The following is a 19,049-nucleotide window of genomic DNA, read 5'->3' on the forward strand; positions in this document are numbered from 1 at the left end:
TGAAAATGAGAAAAGAAATCTCACATGTAAGCCAACACAAATAATGAATGTTATTTTTCACATCCGATAGTCAAAAAATAAGGGAAAAATACACTCCAAGACATACCTAATTATGTCCTTTCTAGACAAAATATAAAACCGGAATGATTTTACTTGACTCAAATATTCCACTGGGGACACAAGCAAGGAGACAAAGGAAATAAAATAAAATAAAAAGGTTCCTTTAAAAAAAAAAAAACCTGTGAAAGTATCTGCAGTACTTGGCTTTCTTAGGAGCTCCCAGTTCAAGCACTCACCCTGGCTGTGGAGAGCTCGGGTCAGCTCCCCTTTCTCCCTGGGACAATCTGGTTGTACAACCTACTCCAGGGGACACGAGATGCAAACACCAAACCATGGGTTCCTTGTGGTGGATCTCCCTTCATTTCTAGTGCCCACTAAATCACTGAAGGAAACAGCAAAACTGTTCTCTGGCCTAATGACCCAAGCACTCTCTTGGGATGCCCACGGCCGAGTCTTAACCCTTGTTTCAGCGGATGTTCTTATTTTCACAAGGTGGAACAGCTTCAACTTTAAAAAGAGGCTACTTAAGCCACTGTGATCGTCTTACAAATCTTAGAAACAAGTTAAATATTGAACTAAAGACCGTATTACCTTAATTAACAACAAATCATTTAAAGCAGATTTAAGTTTTCTTGACAAAATAAGAAAAAAATGTATATTTATGGAACTAAAATTCCAAGTTTTCATCAGCCTTTGATCCAAAAGATCAGCCAATATTTGGAGGTCTTTGCAGCGTTGTCTCCATTAGAAAGACCAAATGAGAATACCAAACACTGTTTATATACCAAGAACAGTCACAGTGCCATGATTCTCTGAAAATAACACATGCAAATAAAAGAGCACACCAGCGCTACAACCGTCACTCGTACCAGGGAGTCCTGGGCTCTTCGGAGCTTTTTCTCTTACCTTTCTAGTTCACATTCACCTCTGCTTCATCCCCCACCTCTGACAGATCCTTTTTTTCCTGAGGCACTAAATCAAGACCCAGCTCCAGTATTTATGGCCAGTTCTGTCAGACCTCATAGGGTACTTGCCCCTGCTCCTGATTTATTAGGCCAGATTTTTCAACGCCTTTAAGCAGCAGTTTCTATCATTTCAGCTACCACAGAAACACTTAGACGAGTGTCCCTTTCCAGGAGGGTATCTCCCACACTCATTAAGCTGTACCAGATCTATTTTCATGGCAGCCATTAACACGTTGCTGCATTCCAATAGTGTATTTCCCAATGAATATTTTCAAAGCAAACTTGAAAATTGCTTTTTTTCCCCCCTACATCTACAAGACCTAGAAAAATATCAATACAGAGGTTATTTACATAAGACCACTTCGGACAGATTTCTTCTAATAAGCTTCAAACACTGGAAGGAAACACAAATCAGCTAAAATAGCCTTTATTTTTGAAAGGCAGCACGAATCAGATGCCAGGTCATTCACTGAGTACTGCTAAGACAGTCATATTCATTTAGCTTAATAAAAATCAACTGCCTCCTCCAAAAAGGAAAACACAGTTTGGCAGCAAATAAGGCATCCAGCTTAGACTACAGAAATCAAGGCTGCACTCAGTCTGCATTGAAACATCAGCAAGGGCAGGATTTGGTTTTCCTGTCATAGGAAGCATTGGGGCTCTGCCAAGGTAGAAAGCCATGGACTGGCATGATGTTTCCCTGCTCTTCTCCTCCCCTAAACACAATATGGAGAAGGAGTAACTGTTGTTAGGAAAATCATGAACCTACCTTACACTGTGAACAGCTAGCACTTAAAGGAGAGCAAGCAATGATTTCCTGAGAGAGACTGAGGCCAAATATCCAGACCTGAGGGCAAGGTGATCTGCTTAGTATGAAAATGATGTATCCGGCAAAAGGAGGCATCTTCCCCGAACAAAACTGGACGTATTCCTGGAGCCAACCATTTAACATTTGCTTGAAACATATGGTAGACAACTTTTCCTAACTATAAGACATATCTAATAACGACAATTACCAAGTCAGTATTTCTGTTTGATTCATAGAGTTTGATTCACATAAACCAGCTTGAACTTGAATCTGGTTGTGTGTGACTGGGCTTCAATGTGACTCTACCTAAGCGGAGTCACACTGAAGTTCCCCGCCTAGGTGGAGGGGAAATTCCCCATATGTGGATTCCTGCTGAAGACTGTGCCTTTGCATGCTGTAAATCCACATCCTCCTACTCAGTGAAAGTACAAAAATGCTTCAGAGAATTTTATTTCTTCATTTTTAATCATTTCTAATTTAATCTGTGTATTTGTGAACACAGCAGTACATTAAAGACGAAAATATACTCCCAGAGAACCACGGTCTACAAGAAAACCAATAAAAAGGAACATAAGCTTCACCAAGCGATCTATTGCATCAAATCTCATGACTCCCATCAACTTCAAAAAATTAAGGGTAACTACATATGCCTCACAGACATTTCAAACGCACAATACACCCAAAAAAAGGATTAAGGACTCCACATTACAACAAGTATCACTCAGAACATATTTTTAAAATGGCGCACAAGATTGCATGTAGAATTCTTTGACTGCCACATTAAAAAACAAAACACCCCACACAACTATTTCCTGACAGTTGTTTTTTAACTTGAATCATATTCCTAAAACCCTTTACTGCAGATTATGCACACTTGAAACAAGTGTGTAACAAAATCCTAAATGTATTTTTATCAAGTATTCCAAGTATTCTTCCAAAGTTTTCTACAATGTCTGACCAAAAGAAGACTTAGTTTCAGCCTATCAAACGCTAGCATGCAATTACAAATACTCTTAGTTTAATTGCATTAGACACAGTATTCAACATCTTATTATTTTTAATGAAATAAAAACATACAAGGTTTCTAAGGAGTGGAAAGGATAACCATTTCCTCCCTTGTGCCAATTAAAATTAAAACTGGCCTCTTTCATGCCATTACTTTCAAAGCGGGGGAGCTGGTCAATAAACCACATTAGCTCCCCACTGCCTGCACCAAAATTATGACCATATGAAAAAGTATAGATCCCCTGAACAACTCTTAATGTGGATACATGTAATTTAAAGTTAGAAGTACACTTTCATCGACTCAAGAGGTTTCAGTATTAGATGATAAACGTTCTTAAAAAATGTAAAGTAATTTCAGGAAAATTAGGAAAAAAACTATAAGAACTGTTCATTAGTAGTAACAACTGACATTTTTAGGATTTTCCTGTGAAGAATCAAAAACTACATTAGAGACATGTATGAAAAAGCCCTCAGGATACTGAATAGGAAGTTCTGCATCCATCTGAAAGCAAAATACCGTAAGGACTATCTAGGACATGACACAGTGTTTAAAAATAAGTGATGAAAAATAAAATACAAAATGTACTAGGAGCAAACGGATAGCACGTGAGGCAATAAGATTAACTCACACCACATCTAGCCAATTATTCCTTATCATCTTTTCCTCTTTTGATGCTCTTCAAAATCTTCCTCAAATATCAGTTTACCTCTTCAACTTGTTTCATTAGCACTTCCTTCTCACTAGGTCTCCAGACCCAATTCTACACCTCCAGTGAGCGAATACCCTTTGCTTGATCTGTTTTCTTCATCCTTCTACATCTGGTTTGTCTATTGCCATGTCAAGTCTACTACTATAGTTTTGTTTTCTTTCAACACCATTCATCCTTTTTCCTCCCATTCGATCTGCCAGGTCTTTATCACCCATCAGCACTCAAGATTTCTCTGCGATTCACTCATTTCCTCGCAGAAGCCTCCTCCCATTCCTCCAGCAGGATAAGTGCTTCTCTCCATGCTTCCTACTCCCCGCGTACTCTTCTCTTCCCACTTGTGGGCTGCAGGTCAGGCCTGAGAGATGCTCGAGGTGACTCACATCTACCTCCTCTGCTCCTGCCCCTGCGTTGGGTGAACACGTGGGGCAAGGATCTTGTGAGTCAGGGTGAATTCTTCCATGATACACTTGAGATTTCACTGCCACGGGAATTAGGCTGTGAACATCCACGCAGAAGGTCAGCATGGCTACAAAAAATACTGATGCAGCGTGCAGTGGTCAGCACCATATTCTTTACATCAACAGTTTCAAAATTCTGGGCTTCTGATTGCCTGAAAATTTTAAAAACACAGCTGGGGGTAGTGCTGGTAAGCATTTAAAATCATTTAGTTTATTTGTTTTTGTGTATATGCAAATATATTTATCCCACTTAACATTCAAAACCTTTACTAATTTTACTGCATTTGTTAATCCTTCACTAACAAAATAAAGTTGCAGTCCTTGCAACTTTTTCCTCTAGCTGGAGGTACTGAGGAAGTAGTGAGGTGCTCAAAAGAAGTTAGGGTCAGTGTTTCTCCACATTTCAAAAGCCAGTACAGATATCAACACTTAGTCCTGAAGGCCAATATGTCTACTGAAAGATTATCTATTCATCTACTTATTGACTATCCCTGCCTTGCTTAGGCTGCAGATCTAAGAGGATTATGGAGCATGGTGGCAAGGCTGAAGGCTTGTTAACTTAATAAGGCTATAGATTTAAAACTGTGTCAAATTAAACAGGTTTTGAAAATGGCTTAACTGTTCTAGTGTGGATTAGATTCAAGATTCTCCTCTCAGATCTTCATCTAGCCCAAGAAAAAGACGACCATAAAAGAGAGGGGGGCTCTGACATACGTAAGAGCGAAGGTTGTCCCCGAGATGCTGATTTTCTTTCAGCAAACTGCGCGCTTCAGAGTAGGAGCTTCATCTTACTCGGAGGCATATTACCACAGCACGCTGAATTTATCCTTACTGTGTTTGTTTAAAATAAGCTTTTAGAACAGCTATGCCCTATATATGCCAAGTCAGATAGTCATCTGATCATCTCTGAATACTTTTCATCTTAACACTTTTTAAATCAAAGAGTCAGTAGTGCCTTGGTATTTCAGAGCCCCTCATACAAGTCGGAATGCATACTCTAACCTAAAAAAACAAAGATAACATGATAATGAAAAATTAATGAACACAATTGCTTCAATTTCCTCAGTATTGATCCTCTTGCACCTCTGTGCAAATAAGACTCCCTTCTATTCTTTTAGCTCAGCAGCTTCAAAGTCTTGTAGGAGTGAGTACTACTGTTGTCCTTAACCAGAGCTTTTCAAATAGCTTGTTATTACCAAACTGTGGTTCAGAACATGAGGTTCAGAACATGACATAGAATGGGGCTTTAATTCTTGAACAAGCTTTTAACATATAAATATATTTTGAATAGATAGGGACTGAGAAATAGAAGGCAAGAAATGTAACACACACATCTTCCCTTTATGAAAAGCAAAGTAGAATTGCCTTGCCTTACTGTAACATCAGTGCCATGAAACAAAAGTAATTTCTCTAACAAAGACCAAGAAAAGGGTTTTTTGTTTTTGAGTATTTCAGGTGCACAAAGTCCAACAGGATGTTCACCAGAGCCTCACTTGGCTTCCTTATTAACTAAAAATTAAAAATCTCTGCAATACTGTTGGCACTTCTTCACTTCAGAGAAGAAAACTATGGTATCTGTATTAATTTTTAAGCAACGTTCAAATCCTTACCTTTGATCAAATGCTTTTGTGATTAATAATATACTTCCTGGCGAGGAAAAAAAAATCTTAAAAAAAAAATCTGCACATTTATAGTAAGTGAAAACAGACAACCTACATTTAACTCTAAAGAGTCATGCCTGTTTGGAAGACGGAAAGGACAGTTAAAACCAATCAGAGCTCATACGTCAAAAAACCCTCATCCACAAACTTGAAACATATTTTGAAGGTTATGTGGGGAAGGACGAACACATCAGCACTGTTTTGAGCAAAATTACTGAGAGAAAGATAGCACGAGGGAGAAGGCAGGCGCTTATGTGCACAAGAGGGTACTGAACCCACGTGAGGGGACAGGCGCCTGCTCTCACGGGCCCGGTGTTTCACTCTGAATAGCCTGAGTACTCCTGCTACAGATGTAAAAAAAATGTTGGTTTGATCAAGGGCCAAACAAAATAGGAATAGATGCCTTGAAAAGAAATTAAACTACTTAAAATTATGAAGTGTTCAAGCATGTACGCTACAAAAATTTGACTCTGGGTAACAGAAATCACATAACTGAGCAACACGACGAGCGCGGTACGCGGCAGCTTCTAACAGTACAGGAATAGATGGTTTCCATGCTGCATTGCTCATATGTGCATAGTCCATAGTTGACTTGTTGGCACCACTGACCATCCTCTTCCCTATTTGCTCTCCAGAGGCTGCAGCGAGCCAAAACCCAATCCTGACTAGCTTGTCCTTCCCACGTGGGAGGTGGACATCTCACGATCACTGCTGTAACCATGAAGTGAAGACAGAGATGCCTCCCCGATCTGTGTCAATGGAAAGGATTACAACTTGTGAGCTCTCACCCTAATGCTTCCCAGTTAATACATAGAGGAGAAACAGCAGAACACAAATCAGTTACTTAGGGAGTATCACTGAGAAAAATGGTAATAATAGTGGTGTCTATGCTCTAGAAGTGCATCTTTTTGAATGCTGACTATTTTCTAGAATATAACAGGATGCAGAAGAGACAGAATGAGGTAACTGCTGACCCCTGTGCTGAGCAAGAACAGCCCAGGGCTTGGTGCCCAAACTGCACGAGGCCCAAGCATAACCATGCAACTGAGACAAATGGAAGCAGTTGTTTAGGCACTCCCAGTTGAGCCAGGCTCTGAGCAGGACCAGCACCACTGTTTATTCCGGCAGTCTGAGAGGTGACAACGCTGCTGTCTCGCTGTCCACCCAGGGCCATGGTGGCACAGGCAGTGCTGTGTGCCCAGGACATCCCTGCCAGGCTGCTCGCTTCACAGGCGGCTCTGCTGGGCCTGAATCTGATGGCTCTCTAAACCCAAGGGGAGTGAGGGGCTACCAAAACGCTGCCATAATTCCTTCCTTACCCTAAGACGTGCCTCTTGTAGCAGGCATGTGAAAATATAACTGAAGCCCATCAACAACACTGGTAAAGGGGCAAACATCTCTAACCAGCTCTTCAAGTTCTCCAAAGCTCTTCTGTCAGGTTATTTCCCCTTCTCCCTCTCCAATCTATAGCAAGGTAGAAATCTATAAATAACACAGTCTGTAGCACCACTACTTTTCAGTATTCCAGGCGCACGCCACAGTCAAGGTATCCATTAGGTTGTCGAGACGGATCAGAAAGGCTGGAGGAATCTTTGTGTGTTTGGAAGGAGAGCAAGGAGGAGCAGTGCAGGACAGAGCGCTTTCCTGCACACGCGGCTCTCCCTTCAGCTCTGCTCACTCCCTAGGGTGAATTCAGCTCACCTCAAAGCAGGAAAGTAGCCGTTCTTGGGCATAGGTAGGACTCTTCAGGGATACTGGTTGGATAGTACGAAAAGAAGAAGTTAAAAAAGAAACTAATCTAACACGACTGATCCAAAATTCACAACGTTTTGTTAGTAAACAGGAGCGGACAGGAGGAGTCTCTTTTGCAACTGGAGAATGAGCACAAGCAAAGCAATGCTAATAACCAGTGCGTTCTGCTCTGCGCCATAAACACCACGCGAGGTTCTGCAGCTCCGATTCTTTAACAGATTCTTATTCTTTATTTTTTCCCTCTGTTTCTCATAGCAAGTGTCAAAGACAAGCTGGATGTAAAAGAGAAGAAAGATACAACATGATGCCTCGTCTTCAAAGCAGTGTGCTAAATACGGTCAATAAGGCCATAAAGGGCAGGAGTGGAGCCCAAGGAAGGTGTAAAGCATATGTAAAGATATAAGGATATATAAAGGTGAGTCCTGGATGAGCGCAGCTCAGAAGCAATCGGCCAGCAAGGGCAGCCCAGTGAAAGAGTGGCAAGCAACTGAGCAGGGTAAGTTTCCAGTTACTACTGCAGACGCCCTTCTCTGCGGACCCCACACATACCCCAGACATTGGGTTAAGAGGAGGAAGGATCCCTTAAATATTTACTCCAGTAAAAGACAGGAGAGAGGAATTTCTAGCCGAGTCCTTTTTTAATTGGCCCCTTCAGCTCTTCCTACATTTCAACCTATGTAAGAAACCACAGAAAAGGAGCAGCAATCACAAAATGTCAGACACTGTGCATTAAGAAACACAACAATTATTGGTATTCCGTGGACTGCCTACTTAACATTTTTAGTGATGTTTAATTTATATGCTAATAAGACAAACAAAGATATTTTTATTTAGGTAAAAAAAAAAAAGTTGCCTTTCATGAGTTCATTAAAGTTACATCTTCTGACTTCCTTTCTGTGTGGAAGATTCCTTTTTTTTTCCTAAATAAGCAAAACGTTTTGATAGCTTATAACTCACTAGCTAAAATCACTGAGTAGAGGGAAAAGAGACACAACCTTATTTCAGGTAAGCTGATCCAAAAAAGTCCACAAAAATAGAGAAATAACAACATTCAACTGGAAGGAAAAAAAAAAGTGATGGTGAAGTATCATATCCGAGTGCCATACTTTCAAAAGCCAATTGTTTTCTAAAAGACTAGTGCAATGTATTTATTTAGCTATTTTACAATGCAGCTTATAGGGAAAGATCGATATCAAGGTTCAAAACACAAAACTTTTCCTGTAGGTTTTTCCTGTAGCGCCAGCATTATTCACATTAAACATTCTTTTTTTATTCTTTTCAAAATACACTCAAGTATTCGAGTCAGATATAAACTTTCCTAGATCAAGAGTAATATAAAACAAGCTTCTAGAGTTTTTTATTTTATGCATCACCCTTTTCCTCCCTGAGGTCTTGAGGCAATTCACAGTTACACACCTAAATGCAAAATGAAACCCCTTTGACAATTTAACACTAGCCACCGGACCATCTGTGGGACAGGAAATGGACTATCAAGAGCTCTCCAGTAATCTGGAAGTCAACTACTAAGTAAAGAGTGAACAGTAGCATCTAATGACCTCAGCCAAGACTGTACATCCATTGTAAGAGACATAAGACGTATATCCAAAATAAAATGTCTCAATCTCTGCACTCAAGGCTCCATCGCTTAAAGCGAGTGGGACAAAAGCGGTACTATCAGTCATATCTGCAGATGGGAAACAGAGGCACAAAGAGCTTTGAGTGACTTCGTGCAAGGTTATAAAAGAAGCCTGTGGCAGAGCCAGGAACGGAGCCGGAAGCCCTGAATCCACAGCCCAAAGCCTTTAGATACTGAGACAATCCCTCCTTTTTCTCATCTCTTCTCTTTCTCTCCCTTTACTTAACTAGTTATCTAGCAGAGGAAACACAGTAATACCATGACAGGCTATTTTCTTTTTCTATTTATAATATCTATTCAATTTTATCTAGTTAACACAGGATACAAAAGCGTTTCAGGAAAAAATAGTTAAAATCGTACAATTGTCAATGTATAACCAGAACTTGGTATCTCAGAGAGCATGAGAGCAAACAAAATGTGCATGTATGATTTAGAGACATGCTAATTTGCTCAAAGTGTTTTCTATCTATTACTGCAGAGTATTAACAGACATCTAGCTCCACTTTCTCAAATTAAAAGATTTCACATAGGAAAATTTGCACCTTGCCTCTCCTTACTTCCATGAGAGGGAACACATCCAGAAACATATTTAAAACTGAATAGTCTAAATATTTAGATGCACTTTTTTTTTCTGTCTTTAATAAGAGGGAAAAGCCATATTTGTACAAATTCATACGAATACAACCTCAAGATTGGCCACCAATCAGATAATGATTTTCTAACCTGCCAGGACAGAAAACAATCATGAAACTTGACTGCTTCTAACAAGTTTTTACAACTACATTTTTCCCCAATTGTGTACTTTGCCATTTGATCCATTCACCACAGAGCAGATCTCTTCTAGGAGCATGCTGACCAGGGGGTGCTTAATGATACAACATTCTTATTTACTCTTGTTTACAGCTGATCAGAACATCTATTCCAATCTATACCTGCTATTATGCTTGACTACCCCCATGTGTGTTTTCAATGCTTTGTTAGTGTTGTTATTGACCTACAAATGGCACATTTTCAACCACATTAAGAGCTTCCTGGTGACAAAGTCCCTGCCAGGATATTAGCTGGCCAAGGACTGTGGTGGCAACAACAGCAGCATTCATTCCAGGTCCTACCAGACCTATGAATCCTGCTAAAGAGTCTGTATTTTCTCCAGGGCATTTGGGATGAAAGAAAAACGACTGCTAACGTCATGCACTCAGTCCAACAGCTAGTCAGAGAAGCTCAAGTTCTCACTAGCATAAGGTGGCCCAGTGTCCCTAGTGCCCCAACTTGTGTGCTGAGCTCAAACACCTGGCTGGCAGGAAGGAAGGAAGGAAAAGAAAAAAATCTCTCTCCATTTTTTGGCATTTTAGCTGCTTCAGTGGTTCCCAGGCATGTCCACCGAGCCCAAGCGACGGCTGCTGCAGCACTGTGGGTTTGGGGCTGAGAGTTTTCCTATGACTTTCCTGCGTAGACAAGCGTGAGAGTGGAAATGTGGATTGATAATACAGTGTAACATGACTAAGCTTAATAGAAATTCATGTAACAAACTTCTTCTGTTAAGTTTTTCTTTCGCCCCCAAGTTAGACAAGCTTACTGCAAACATCTGAAATGTCAGGGATTCCCAAGAGGAAAACAAAGCATTAGGAGCACACTGAGGAAGAATTTAGTCAGGCAGGTAGGAAGTCCCCTTCAACACCTGAACAAACATCTTCTAATTGATGTGATCATCCTTTACCATTTTCCTTGCACAACTCACCAGAAGCCGTATTACCAGGGGTTTCTCTAGTTTGCCAACAGATTAAAGACAGGGAGAAGGGAGGGGGGAAGGGAAAGCATTCTTAAGACTTTTCTGTCTGCATCAATTTTTTTCAGTGACATACAGCACAATGCATTGGGATTACACTGTCGATATTCATTCAGCATAAGAATCAGCACTATTTAGCATGGCTAACCTTTGAGATACCCACACATTTGAAAAGGTGAATTATTCCCTTATTTCGGCCTACCTACACTCAGTTCGGAGACCAGCCTCCATAAAAAGTCAACCATAATAGGCTTTTCAGACTATACAGACAACTTGGCTAGGGATTTCACTGTCACTAAGAAGACAGCTCTTATGCTAAGAAACTACTTGGACTATAAAGAAAGTAGCAGGAGAATTAGCATGTCTTAGGCATATATGAGTTTAAGAAAAAAAATACACGTATCATCTTAAAGTCATTTTAAGATAAGCCTGTCTTCTCGTTCAGACATTAAAGCATATCTCCAATTGCTACCAATGGGCACGGTTAAGTTTAAGACTCCTTCAGTAAGCATGCACAGTAAAACTACCTTAAGGAACTTAATACTTATATTCATACATACATACGCTTGGCATACTTTTTTAAAAAAGTGAGAAAAATCATAATAAGAACATAAACTTGAAAGCAGGTACACTATATATTTTCACATCATCTTTTTAAGGAAAGCAGGCTCACGTGATAACACAGCCCTTGACTAGCCCCCAGATGCTCGCTCCTGATGGCCATTTCTAACAGCAGGCTGCAGGTCTTAATACCCTTAGGAGCTGTCAAAGCAGAAAGGTTTTCACTAAAGAAAGCACTAAATTAGCCCCCACACAAAAGAGAGCGCTGCGGCATGAGCTTAACTATTATGTGTCCTCTCAGGCAAGCTGGCTGGGAGCAGAGCTGTGGGGCAGAACAGAGGCTCACGACGGGTAGAGCCCTGCGCTGCCTTGCTCCGACCGGCATCCAGGGAAAGGAGCAGGGGGCACGCGTGGCAAAAGGGAAGGGAAACACAGTTATTCCAGTGGCGCAGGATCATCAGGATTGCGGCGAGGGTCAGCGCAGGGGGGTCCGTGAGCGACGCCCCGGCCCGGCTCCGTCGCTCCGGAGGGCTCCAGGCCGCTCAGCGCCGGCGCGTTGAGCGCAGCGCGGGGGACGCCAGCAACGGGGCTGCAGCTCCGCATTAACCGTTCCTGAAAACCACGGCATCCTCTAAACGGGCATTTACGAGTTTAGTATTTCTTCGGGGTACAGGCAGAATGTTTATGACTTGACAGCCCTCATCGACATGCACTTCATTTAGTGTAACAGCAGCTTTCATTTATTAGTTCCCCCTCAGCAAAATTAGTTCAAGAAATCTGACCCTGCCACTCATCTAGAAACAGATTTTTTTCCCCGACTCCCAGAGTGGAGTTGCATTTATAACCATCTTTATGCTACAGTTGGCAAAACAAATAGAGCATTCACCTCAACGTTGTCCATTAAATTGGCATTTTATTTTCTGATTTTTTTTCCTTAAACCCCTTTTCATACAGCAAGTTCCTCTTTGCTCCCCGTCCCTACCCTTCAGGGTAAGCTCATGTTTTTGAATCACTGCTTTTCTAATACAAGGGGGACTCTGGGCTAAGTGGACAAAAGATGGGAACATAATTTTTCCCCATAGGAAAGAAGACACAAGAATGCTCGTATTACCTTAAGGAACTTTGAAACCCTGGAAACAAAGATGTATTCAGATTTACTGTAAAGTGCTCTAGTCTGCTAATAATATTCACTGAGTATCAGTTAATTGCATGACGAATCCACATGGCCACAATTTCAATGGCACATGGTATAACATAACTAATAAATTGAAGCAACTTGAAGCAACAATCCATATGTTATCACTTTCAACTCTACAAAACATCTGGAAATGCAAATGATACTCAACAGGATATTGCAGAACATTAAAAAGAGAGCAAAATATTCTATATTCAGTTTTATTATTTTTCTAATAAGTTTTTGAGAAATTCTGAAGCGCATTCATTCACATATGTAGTACCTCGCTGCACCAGAAACCTTTAAGAGGGGAAGCAGTCTTTGGAATCACAGAGTTATTTACTGCGGTCTACATGACAGTACATAAAGGAGTTACACAGGCATTTTGCTTCGAGTTGAAGCAAAACGGGAAAGAAAACACCTAGTCGCTTGGAGATTCACCTCAAACACTGAAGCTCTGAGTGTACAGGCTTCATAAAATGTGTGGCAAAGCCTTTCAGAGAAACTAGTCTGCCTTGTTATTAGCTAAAACAAGCAAGGTCAGTCATTTCCTAAAATGATTTTTCCAAACACAGGTTCTAGAACAGATAATCATAAATGAGGCTACTGAAGCCTTCAGCATAAGGTATGCCAGAGTTTACAGCTTGCACGGATCTGCAGGGACAAGAATACAGCCATAAGGCATTTTTCCCCCCCAATCCCAGCACACAGATTTTCTAATTACTTAGAAGGAAAAATATTGGGAAAACTACTTAGAGGATAAAAATCTTCAAGAAAGTAGGAAAATAAAAGTACAATTAAATTATCAATCACAGCAAATCAAATATACTAACAACAAAACAAAAAAAAAGTGAAAGTCTAGCTCCTTAGAAGGCAATGGCAAAACTTTGATGAACAAGAGCAAGTTTCCCTGCTTGTTTCTAAACATTTATTATATCTAACCTAAAAGAACCTCACTGCTGACCTGAATCATTACAGGAAGTGCAACAGTCAAAATACAGTCTCCAGTCTTGCAGGTGACAAACCAGGAACAAGTTCAAGTGCTGTTCTTCACAAGATGTTTATCTTTAAGCTTTCCTTGCTCAAGCTTTCGACATAAATCATCGCGTTATGACTATGTAACTTCCTTCTAAAAGACATTTAAGGTATGGAGATGGTTTTCTCCCTACCTCATCAACTGAAGATTCAAAAAGAAAGGATAATCCTTAACTAATTGGTATTTACAGAACAGTAAACCAATACTGGTTTTGCCAGTAGTCTAAAACAGTACTCCCAACTATTTTGTTCTGCCACCTGAACTATCCATCCGATTGCCTTTCCTCCAAAGGGAAGACCACCAACTGTTTTGAAAAAGTGCAGAAAAAGATAGAATTGCAACAAAATACCAACTCCACAACACAAAGCTTGGTACTTACTCTAACGGGAGGGCTCCGTGCTTGCACTCTTTGCTGCTGTCCAGCTTGAGAGCTCTGAGGGTCCTTCGATCCGCAGTTTGCAGCCGTGTTGACCGGGACCCTTAACGCAGTTGTGCTGCCAGTCCCAGCACCAGTGCCAGGTTTCCGAGGCCTCTGTTTGATGCCATCCAGTAGTCTGACAAGCAAAATATTACTGGGGAGTTCATCAACACCGCAGCCCACCAAAGTCCTGCACTCTGGGCACCGAAGCTCATTTCGAGAGCTCACGATGCCCAGCAGACAGCGCTTACAAAACGTGTGCTGGCAAGGCAGGACTTTTGCAGAAGCATCAAGGCGTTCTAAGCAAACAGGACACTCCAACAGATCCAGCAGAGCTGATTCATCCATTTTCGTTATGTTACTCAACCGGAAAAGCAAATCTTTGCAGAATTTGCGTGTTTTGCGCACTCCAAGGATATCATGTTACATCCATTCCTCTTCCAGCTGTGCTCTGAATTTTTTTTCAGGGTTTAAAAAAAAGGCATTAATAACCTGAGAAAAGGAGTCAGGAGAACTGCATTATCTGAAGATATTCACGCAATGTACAAGATAAATAAAAGCTCTCTAACCTAACACAAGCTTTAAAAAAAAAAAAAGTCACCCTACATGAACTCCTAAATAGCAATAAATACGTAACAGCAATAGCAGCTTAGATTAACACAGATGTCTAGTTAAAATATTACAGTAAATACTAATCAATGCCAAATGCTACAGTAAATACTAATAGATTTCTGGGAACATCTTCAGTTTTCTCAAATAATTCCAGAACAAATAGATGCCTCCCCAAGACAACATGTTAATAAAGCAGAAACTACGAAAAAAAAAATCAGCTCGATACACCTGCATCCCTGTACGTTCATTTGAGGTTGCTCTCCCCACAATGAAAGGTGACAAATCTGAGGGTCAATAAACTACAGCTCGTGCCACAACAAGGAGGCCTCGCCAGCAGGGAGGAGCACGGGGGAATCGTGCTGAAGCCAGCGGGAGCAGAAGAGACTTCTACCATTTCCAGCGCTGCTGTGAAACGTGAAGCAACAGATTATGGGGAGCAGCCCTGGAAGCTGCCAGGGGCTCACGGGCTTCCGAGCTCCCGGCGAGGAGCCGCTTCCCGGGGACCCTGCACTTCCCAACTATCGCCCTGCGCTCCCGGCAGGAAGTGCCGCTGGAATATCGCTCGCAGGACGCGAGCGGGGACGGAGGCCGGGGCAGGCGCTCCTCGCGCCGTTTAATTTGCACAGCAAAGCCGCTGGCGGCGGGCGAGGGAGGGAGCGACGCGGAGGGGAGAGAAGGGAAGGCGAACAAGGGAAGGGAAGGGAAAGGGGGGACGCTCGCCAGGAAGTGGCGGGAGGCGGCTCAACAGGCGGCGCGGGCGGCGCCCGGGGGGTTCGCCCGCCGCGCGGGAGCCGCTCGCTGCCCGCACACCCACACGGAACCGCCGGCGCGGCGCTCCCCGCCGCGGGGCTGTCACGCCGAGGCCTGCGGCCGCCGCCCGCAGAGGGGCTCGCGCCGGGGCCAAGGGGGCGGCCGAGCCCGGCCCCGCACTCACCGCCGCTTTGTTCCCGGCAGGAGCCGCCGCCGCCGCCGCCGCCGCTCGCGCCGCTGGTGCCGCTCCCGCCGCGGCCGCGCCGAGGCTCCCGGCCCGGCCCTCCGCCCTCCTTCCCTCCCGCCGCGCAGGCTGACGCGGGGGGCGGCCCCGGCCCGCTCCGCCTCCCGGCCCCGGCCCGCGCCGCCAGGTACCGCGCGCGCCCCGGGGACGCGGCCGCCCCGTGAGGCGCCATGGAGCGGCCCGGGCCCCCTCACGGGGCGGCCGCGGCCCCGCGTCGCTCCTGCGTGTCCCCGATGTGTCCCGCTAGACCTGGCTGCAGTAGGTGGAAGCTCAAGCCCTCCTCCTGCATGAACTGAGTGGTTTCAGTTGGTCCAGAGGGAGGTCTGGTCTGTCTGTGCTTCCTAGGGAGTCTCGAAACATAAACAGAAGAGTATAAACACCTGATACGCAAAAACATCCCCACGTCTCATTGTTTTCCTGTATTATACCCCTACAACAAGGCAGAATCGCCACTCCCTTTAAAACCTTGACGTGCCTGTTGCACCTGAACAAAAGTTCATCTCACAGTTAGACTGCACTTTTGGCCATAGGCTTTTCCAAAGATCTCGTCGAGGTTCAATAGAAATCATTCACCAGGCTTTCCAGCTTAATATAGTTTTGTAAGCAACATAATTATTGTTGGCTAAACCTCACTTGTTGCCTAAGGAAAGTACAGTGACTGTTCCAACAACAGCGACACTGCGTTACAGGTGGTGCAGGAGAGAAGCGAGATGAAAGTTCAGGGAAGCAGGATAAAAACATTAGCCCTTCATCAGGGTTGGTCTTTGATAATGTTTTATGTAAAGTCTGTAAAATATTAATACTCTTGTCTAGTATACCAGCTCAAGCACTTATGAGAGTGGCTTAAATGTTACTTCCTGAGCAGCAGTAGTTAATTTTCAACCCAAGACACTTGATGTAAAAATCTGCGGCTGTGCGTGCCCATGTACGGCACTGCCCTCTTATGGATAAAGGGTTTTGTCTCAGAGATCGTGGAAGAGGCTGATGCCAGCACTCAGAGGGCAGGGTTTGCACTATTATATTTAAGTAAGTAGTCCTGTGCAAGGAACCATACTCATGGGACATGTTTCACACACAGAGACCTCTCTTCCTGAACCCGCTCCATTCCTACATACAGTTTTGTACTTAGGCAGGGTCATGCAAGGAACCATTTGATGCAGTGAGGAGGCTGCATGTTGCATTGGCAGAGAACCATAAAAAACACAAATTTGAGGCATGAGACAGCTTCTATCTTCCCAGTTAGTCAACCCCCCGGCTTTTTACAAATATAATTTCCATTTAAAATATTTTCATAACGGTGAATTATACTGTACTATGTAATGTACTAAACTATACTTCAGAAACAAACTCTGCTTTGTCTTTTCAGTGTATGCCATTTCTTGCCTTCTGAAAGCCACTGGATAAAGAAAGAAAGAAGTGAAATGATGTAGATGGAAGTAAAAAGCAAAGTCAAAAAGTCTGTCAGGCACAGAGCTGGTAACTACGAACCCGTGTTGTGTGTCCAGCATCCTTAGTGCAATAAACTTGCCATGACCCCTCTACTCCTCCTTCCCCTGTGCCACTACCTTCTGTTTCTCTGACGGGGCAACCAGCTCACAGGAGTTATGTCTCCAGCCCTCTCCATGAATGTAGTCATGCTCTTTACTCCTCCACCCTCCCAAACCATATTGGAATAATTCCTGTTTCTAACACATCTCCAAGCATCCTTAGTTTTCCCTTCGTCTTCAAAACACAAGGCAGTGCATGCTGGAGCTGGCTCTGAGCAATGCTGGCCGGCTGACCAGTTGGCCAGCCAACAAGAGGAGATAATTTGACCTCTGTGAGAACTCTTCTTTACCAGGAATCATTTGGTCTTTTCTGGGTATGATTACTGTTTTCTATAAGACCTTTCAAATTTTAATACATTTAGGAGTGTTCTGCCAGGCTTTGCCAATGAATGAAAAATAATTGGGAAATGGGCCTGACAGATACTACAGCATACTCGCTCAAATCTGCTTCCTTACAAATGTGACTGCAAAATGTTATAAGACACTTAGGAATAGCATTCCACTTGTCAGCATGCAAATCTTTTGAAATGTACAGACATTTGCAATCAAATGCACTAAAGAGCAAAAGCATTATATAAGCTAAAACACACAAATGCATTGAGAAGAAAAACACCATATTACCTCATTGTAATACCACAAAATGTTGCTGAAGATCACGATCCTGATGGCGTGATAACCAATATGCCTGAAAAAGTAATGTTAACAGTCAGTATGTTTAGATTCATAACTGAGCAACTGAATGCTGAGTAAGAGCAAATCCCTGCAGTTCCCAAGGCAAATACTTGCCTGTGGGAACAAGCAGATGAATAAAACATATTTGTGAATTACATCCTCAAAATCTGAGATCACTTCAATGACTAAAAATCGGAGTAATAAGAATCCTTGAAAAATGGACGTGTCCTATCAGAAAATTCACAACAGAAGACAGAGTCTTGAGGGAGTAATCATTTGATTTGTTTTCATTTTTTTCAGGAATGAATTTTAATAGTATTATTTGTACTAAAAAGAGTAAACACATTTTTGCTTTAATATACACTTCCTCATGCTAAAACAAACCTCTATAGCTATTTTTCCAACCAGTGTGGTATTTCACCATTTGTAATTACCACTTTTTCTATCAATCTCAAGCACAGACCAAAAAACTTAATCTTATTTCCTTGGAAAGTGACCCCAGGAGATGTGGTTCCAATTTCCTTTCAAAGGCTAAAAGTCAAGCAAACTCTCACTGCCATCAATTTAGTGAGTTTATCACTGATGCCCATCCTGATATTACTGTATTTATATGAGAACTATAGTGCACAGTGAGGGATGGCTAACTTGCCCCAGTCCCTGGTGAAAATGGGCAAGGATGTTCACACGTTCCTCTGTGACATTGTTCCTTTCCCATTGAAGAGTTTATTTATTTATTTTCTCAATGATATGTCCATGCTGCAGTTAGTGCTAGCTTTAAACTCTTTAAAGCTTGGCTACTGTTAGCATAACATTGGCAATGCAGAGCTCAGCATGGTTGATATTGATCAGTCAGTTTGATGGCAAACTTGAGTTTTATGCTGCCCCTGCCGCTCTTTGCCCTCATGTTATTAATCACCAAGCCTGAAATGGCCCTTACTACAGATAAGGTTAAAAAAAAAGGCAGAGAAAATGTTTATTTAAAAAAAAACAAACTAGAGAGCACAGCCTTGAAGGTTTTAGAAAAGACACAGCAAATAGACGTGCAAAAATCTCCTGCCTAATATGTTTATGCAGTGAATTCTTTTTATTCTTACGTCCAACTGATAAGCTACAGATCTTAATGTGTATGTTGGTCCTAATGCTCCTTTGCTTCTCTGGAACTACTGCTCTGTCCACAGGAGACATTCCTGTGTG

At 42.4% G+C, this 19,049-nt stretch overlaps 1 protein-coding gene across 1 annotated transcript in view; it reads right to left on the reverse strand.

Annotated features, from left to right (window-relative positions):
* The window catches only part of SH3RF1 (SH3 domain containing ring finger 1), a 75,087-nt gene extending 60,599 nt beyond the window's left edge, over positions 1 to 14,488 (reverse strand). Inside the window, exon 1 of the mRNA XM_088528122.1 lies at positions 13,992 to 14,488. Within this exon, the coding sequence (XP_088384248.1) occupies positions 13,992 to 14,378 (387 nt within the window). The 5' untranslated portion in view covers positions 14,379 to 14,488. The remainder of the gene's footprint in view (positions 1 to 13,991) is intronic.
* Between the last annotated feature and the right edge of the window lie 4,561 nt (positions 14,489 to 19,049).

The sequence above is a fragment of the Tinamus guttatus genome, unplaced genomic scaffold (genome assembly GCF_059628265.1).
Source record: "Tinamus guttatus ecotype Peru unplaced genomic scaffold, ASM5962826v1 Tinamus_guttatus_pri_ptg000301l, whole genome shotgun sequence".
Taxonomy (NCBI): domain Eukaryota; kingdom Metazoa; phylum Chordata; class Aves; order Tinamiformes; family Tinamidae; genus Tinamus; species Tinamus guttatus.